The 6,960-nt window shown below is 39.0% G+C and overlaps 1 protein-coding gene across 1 annotated transcript; it reads left to right on the top strand.

The window, feature by feature from the left end:
* Window positions 1–5,884: 5,884 nt before the first annotated feature.
* Window positions 5,885–6,532, top strand: LOC149576483 (pentatricopeptide repeat-containing protein At2g33680-like). Its single transcript, XM_089794562.1, has one exon. It carries the CDS (start codon window positions 5,885–5,887, stop codon window positions 6,530–6,532), a length of 648 nt encoding a protein of 215 aa, XP_089650688.1.
* Window positions 6,533–6,960: the final 428 nt, after the last annotated feature.

Raw genomic sequence — 6,960 nt, 5'->3', positions numbered from 1 at the left:
ACATCCTAGTTGCTGATAATCCTGCCAATTATGGGATGCTTTTGAGTAGAAGTTTTTGCAAAGATCTTGGTGGTGAAATCAAAATGGACATGTCTCATGCCCTTATCCCTATTGGAAATAAGAAGGTTAAGCTTGATCCTGAACCCAAAGCTAAATATACAGTGTTGAAATCAGATGATCCCAGAGCTGAAATATTATATGTTGATACTGGGCATGGAACGTACATGATGACGTCCAATGAAGGAGATGTAACTGAACCTGTCATGCCTGATATAACCAATGAATTATGGTCAATGGAGTTTGACGAAAGCTCTTCTTCTTCCGTTTTAGGTGCTAGGATAGTGTTGATATCACCACGAGGAGAGAAATTTCCAAAAGCTTACAAGTTGGCTTTTGAGACCACCAATAATATCGCAGAATATGAAGCTCTCCTACTTGGTCTCGAGTATGCAAGAGGAAAAGGGATCAAACAACTCAAGGTATCAGGAGATGCAGAATTAGTTGTCAACCAGGTACATAGGCAATATCAAGCAAAGAATCCAAAATTGAAGGCATATAGGAATAGAGTGTGGGATGAGATAGAGCATTTCGATGCTTTTTCTTTATTTTCTATTCCTTGTGAACAAAACTCTAAGGCAGATTGTCTTGCAGTCTCTACGTCTCTACTTATCCCTCATCCTGAGTTCAACAGAGATGTTTATACAGTAGAGATGATTCATAGACCTAGTGTGCCTGATAATGATCGACACTGGCAAGTTTTTGATGATGATGGGCAAATAATTGCATTTCTCGAGGGGAGGCCTCCATTTTCAGACCTAAAATTTGAAGGATCACGCAATCATAATGGAAAACAAGAAGATGATTCTGAGGTTATTCAATTGGAAGGTAATGTTATCCCAAGAGGATTAGTCATCCTAGAGAGTCTTTTTAATAAAGAAGACAAAAGGAAAGAGAAAGTTGAGGACACTAAACCTTCTAATTGTTCGGGTTATGAGAAAGTAAATATTGGTTCTCAGGGAAATCCAAGGATGGTTCTAATAGGGAAAGATTTGACATCTCAAGAGAGAGAAGAGTTTACAAGGTTATTGAATGCTTACCAAGACGTTTTTGCTTAGGGTTATGAAGATCTAAAGGAATTCATGGATGGGAAATTTAAACATCAGATTCCCTTGAAACCTAGTTCAACTCCCTTTCGGCAAAAGCAAAGACAATTCAATCCCAAGGTGGCAGACACTATTTTCAATGAGGTTGATAAGATGCTTAAAGCAAAGATTATCTATCCCATTCACCACTCAACATGGGTAGCTAATATTGTTCCTGTTAGGAAGAAGAATGGTGAGATAAGAATATGTGTTGACTTCCGCAATTTGAATCAGGCGTCACTCAAGGATAATTATGGACTCCCTGTCATGGATCATATTTTGCAATTGCTATCTGGCTCTGAACTCATGTCAATGTTAGATGGCTTCTTCGGTTATAACCAGATCAGTGTTGCACCTGAAGATCAACATAAAACCTCTTTTACCACTCCATGGGGTATGTTTGCCTACAATCGCATCCCTTTTGGTTTGATAAATGCTGGGGCCACCTTCCAAAGGGCCATGGATCATTCGTTCGAGGATTTCAAGAATAAGATCATTGTTATGTATCTTGATGATCTTACAGTGTTTTCAAAATAGAGAAGAGATCATGTGCATCATCTAGAAGCAATATTACATCGATGTCGAACTCAAGGCATCTCACTGAATCCTAAGAAGTCTATATTTGGGGTGACAGAAGGCAAACTACTGGGGCATATTGTCTCCAAAGAGGGCATTCAGATAGATCCTGAGCAGGTGAAAGCTATCCAACAGTTGTCACTTCCCATGAGTAAACCAGGAATTAGATCTTTTTTTAGGCAGATAAACTTTATAAGGAGGTTCATACCAGACTTCTCTGAGATAACAAAGTCAATTGTGGATATGATGAAAGGGAATACTAATTTTAAGTGGACAAAAGAAGGTAAGGCTTCTTTTGAACAAATCAAGACTGAAATTGCTCATGCGCCTACCCTTTCTTATCCAGATTTTTCTAAGGATTTTCATTTGTATTGTTATGCCTCCGAAAACACTTTATCTGCTATACTTACCCAACCTAACAAAGACAATACCAAGGCCCCAATAGCATTCATGAGTATCCCTCTTAAGAAACATGAATTGAAATACTCCTTGATCGAGAAAAATGCTTATGCTCTAGTTAGAGCAGTGAAACAATTCAGGTTTTACATCCTAAACTCTCACTCCAAGGTGTTTGTCCCTGAATCAGCAGTGAAGACTATTCTGACACAACAAGAAATTGGCATGAACAAAAGGGCCACCTGGATAGCTAAAGTACAAGAATATGATCTTGATATAAAACCTACAAAGCTTGTCAGGGGAAAAGGTTTGTGTAAGGCAATTGCGGAAGGATCTTCTAAAGAAGGGACAAAGGAAGAAATGCCTTTAGTTTTATTCATTAGTAATGTTGATGACTGGTTTTCAAATATTGCCTATTTTTTGACATATGGGGAATGTCTTGCTCATTTATCACCTAAAGAGAAGAGGACCTTAAAATTGAAATCTGCAAAATACATTCTTTGGAGTGACGCCTTATACAAGAAAGGGATAGATGGTACTTTTCTGAGATGTGTTGATTCTGAACAAAGAAAGAAGTTGCTTCAGTTATTTCATAATGAAGCATGTGGAGGTCATTACTCCACATCAGTAATAGCTTACAAAATTCTGAGAAATTGTTTTTACTAGCCCGGGATATTCAAAGATGTAGAAGAATGGGTGAAGAACTGCGATTCTTGTCAGTACTTCAAAGGAAAAGTTCAATTGGCTGCACTGCCCTCGAAACTAGTGGTGATCGAAGAACCCTTTCAAAAATGGGGTTTGGATTTCATAGGTCCTATTCATCCTTCATCCTCTGCTGGACACACTCATATTTTGATGGCAACTGACTATTTTACCAAGTGGGTGGAAGCGACCCTAGTAAAACAAACAACTTCAGAAGTGGTGTGCAATTTTATCAAACAAAACATTCTGGTTAGGTTTGGTGTGCCGAATAAAATTGTTACTGACAATGCTACCAACTTCTCTTCTCAAGAGATATCATCATTTTGCTATCAATATGGGATTATTCTCTCTCATTCCTCTGATTATTTTGCACAAGGAAATGGTCAGGCAGAATCAAGCAATAAAAATATTATGACCATTGTGCGAAAATTGATAGATGTTAATCAAAGATCCTAGCACAAGCACCTGTACGATGCATTGTGGGCAGATCGTACTACTAAAAAGAGAGCAATAGGATTTTCTCCCTTCGAGATCCTATATGGAACTGAGCCAGCTCTTCCTCTCCCCTTCGAGCTATCCACCTTGAAATTACAGAGTGCCATTGAGAATCTTGAATTCAAAGGTGCTCTTGAGAAACGAATGTTGTATTTGACAAAGTTGGAAGAAGAAAGAGAGATGGTTGTTGATAGAATTCAGGAACATCAATCCCGTGTCAAGAAGTTATTTGATAAAAAGGCTAAGCAGAGGATGTTTTGAGAAGGTGATCTTGTCTTGCTTTGGGATAAGCGCAGAGAGCCAAAAGGATTACATGGAAAATTTGACTCCTTATGCAAAGGCCCTTTTGAGATCAAAGAGGTATGTGGAAAGAAATCTTTTATTTTGTCATACTTGAGTGGTACCCCATTGCCCTTACCTTATAATGGGCAACACCTAAAACATTATCATCAGTAGAAGGTGTCCGTACACCTTTTTGTATATAGGTCGTCTCATTTTTGGTGTGCTCTTGTTAGTTGGTGTTGTTTTAGCCTTTCTTTTTGTTGTCCTATTTTTGGTTTTTGTTCCCTCTTTTGTAAATTGGTCCCTCAAATGACTCTATTTCACAACCCAATGGATAAGGAACTACTTTATTCATTCTGGATTCGAGCTTCGTCCCTTGTCAGTCCTTGTCCCCAGTTAGAGCCAGCTGTTGCCTGACTATAGAATTTGTTCTAATTCTACGAGCCATGATTAGTATTTAAAACTTGCTTGGTTTTAAGCCTTAAATTGATCATTCTATCTATGAAATTTTGCAAGTCTTTAAGTCTCCATGTCCCCAGCTGGTTAGCAGTTCTGCACAGCACTTGAGATCATTGAAATCTAGCTTCTGAGCCTCAAGATATAAAGGTTAATGATTGCCGACGAAAACACGTATTTATTAACCTTTAACTTCTTAAAAGGTTAATTTTAACCACCAAAAACGTGTTTTTCTTAACCTCCAAGAAAAAGGTTAATGTTAACCACCAAAAATACATTTTTCTTAACCTCTCCTATAGGTTAATGATAGCATTCGAAAACACATTTTTCCTAACCTAACTCTCAAAAGGTTAATGAGAGCTACCAAGAATATGTTTTCATTAACCTCTATAAGGTAGTTATTAACCTGGTAAGGTGATACATGCAACATTTTTAATAAGGTAGTAGCCAGATAGAAGATGAAGAAAAGCTTCTTTACACCCAAGGAGTTGCAAACGTTGTTGAACAGGCAACTGTCTGTCGATATTGCTCGACTCATTTTCTGCACATTTCTGGGATGCGTGCTGCCTGGTGTGGCCTTTCATGGCTCTGAGGGAATGTGGTCAAGCATTGCAACTGTAGGTGTCAGTCTGTGTCTGCATATGGCCACCGAGGTTTACGTGCTTCAGAATGTTGACCACCCCACATTTAGAAATGAAGGAGATTCCTAAAATGCTTTCGGGACGGGATAAAATGGATTGCTTCATGGAAAGGAGGACCGTGAGGCATTCAAGTGGTGGGCTGTAGTTCGTGGTTGTTAGCAAGAATTATGGTTGGTTAGCTCAGCCTCCTCTCCAGCGGTGCTAATGATTATGACCACGTGTGTTGTAGTTGTGGTGAGCAAAGCAATATCTCGCCAATTTTTTTTACATGGTAATAGTATTAGTGTGAAGTGGACATCGTGCCTGCAGGCTGGGGCGGATGTAAGCATGATTGGTTAGTTTGGAGTGGGGTTTTACTCTGCATATCTGGTGGCAAAGAAGGTAATTGTAACCACAAAGCACAATGATGATGAGCAGTACATCTGGGAGTCTCAGGCGGGGGGTTCCTTCACTATTACCAGGGATGTCAGCGATGAGCCTTTAGGCAAAGGAACTAAGATCACTCTCTTTTTGAAAGAGGACTAGATGGAATATCTTGAAGAGCGGAGGCTAAAGGATTTGATCAAGAAACACTCTGAGTTCATCAACTATCTGATTTATCTATGGATTAAGAAGACTATGGAGAAGGAGGTCAGTGATGACGAAGAGGAAGAGGAGAAAAAGAAGGAACAGGAGGGCGATATTGAAGAAGTGGAGGAGGATAAGGAAAAAAAAAAAAAAAGTGAAGGAAGTCTCTCATGAATGGACCCTAGTTAACAAGCAGAGACCAATCTGGATGAGGAAGCCAGAGGAGATTACTAAGGAAGAGTATGCTCCTTTCTACAAGAGCTTGACAAATGACTGGGAAGATCACTTGGCTGTCAAGCATTTCTCTGTTGAAGAGAACGGATTCATAAAGCTGGAGGATGCACTGATTCTATTCGATATAATGCCCGAATGAAAAGAAATCTTGTGGAATTTTATGGTTTTAGGGTACCTATGGAATGAACAGGCTAAAGAGTCTTTGAAACTTTTTAGACATCTGCAGCAAGCGAGGTTTGATCAGGTGCTATTTGCCTTCTCAAGTGTTCTTAGCTCTTGTGCCAGCCTACTAATGAGGGATAAAAATGCATTCCTATATCATAAAAAAATGGTTTTGAGTTGGATAACCACGTGGGAAATGCACTTATTGACACGTATGCTAAATGTGGTTATATGGAGAATGTGCACAAAATGTTTGACAAAATGTCTGATAGCAATCAAATTTCATGGATTGCAATGATCACGGGATATTCCCAGGTTAACCGAGGTGAGGAAGCATTGAAATTGTTTTCTTTAATGCATAAGGTGGATGTCAAAGCCAACAAGGCAACCTCTGCTAGTATTCTCAAAGCATGTGCAAGATTAGCAGCACTTAATCAACGAAAACAAGTCCATAGTTGCACGATTATAAGTGGATACGAGTTGAATATTTTCACTAGAAGTGCCCTGCTAGACATGTATGAAAAATGTGAAAGCGTAGAAGATGTAGAGATTGCATTTGAAAACATGCCTTTTGAACCAAATGTCAATTTATGGGGAGGACTACTTGGAGCTTGTCGAAGTTATGGCAATATAGAGCTCAGAGAATGCACAGCGGAAGCTCTTTTTGAACTGGAACAGCACAGTACTACACTTTATGCCATCCTACAAAAAATATATGCTAAATGCAAGAGGTTGGATGATGCAAAGAATATATTTGATAGTATTTCAAAGAGAGATGTTGTCTCTTGGACTGCACTAAAAGAGCGGAGCAGAGTAGGAATGTTCACATCAGAAGAGAGGGAGAGAGTAGACAAGATGCTTAGAGACTTGAGCAGCTGACTGAAAACTTGTGATGAAAGGGTGTCTAACTGTCTCTTGATTAGACTTGAGCAATGCTCTTATTACAAAATGGATTAATTGGGTAATATGCTAAGCGCATTGGTAGGCCATGTTATTGTTTCTACTCTATTAGAAGTGCAAGATGTAATGCTGAAATGCCAAAGCAGTGGTCATTCCACCAGTTTTAGTAGGCCCTGATGGTATTGTAGATCATACTGTTGTTGAAATCTGCAACAATCCATAGATGCAGCAGCTAACAGGTGGATATGATAATGACTCATCAAAATCAGTTCCAAAGGATTGAAAATTTCTATAAATTATATCAATGGGAAGACAAGATTGTAGCATCACTATCTAAACTACGGTCAGTGCATGAGCAATTGATGTTGTGAATGATTATTTCTTTGTCAAACTTGGCGATGATCATG

Source organism: Cupressus sempervirens, chromosome 1, assembly GCF_028749045.1.
Source record: "Cupressus sempervirens isolate cs-2001-9-10 chromosome 1, ASM2874904v1, whole genome shotgun sequence".
NCBI classification, from domain to species: domain Eukaryota; kingdom Viridiplantae; phylum Streptophyta; class Pinopsida; order Cupressales; family Cupressaceae; genus Cupressus; species Cupressus sempervirens.
This window is presented reverse-complemented; position numbering and strand designations above follow the sequence as displayed.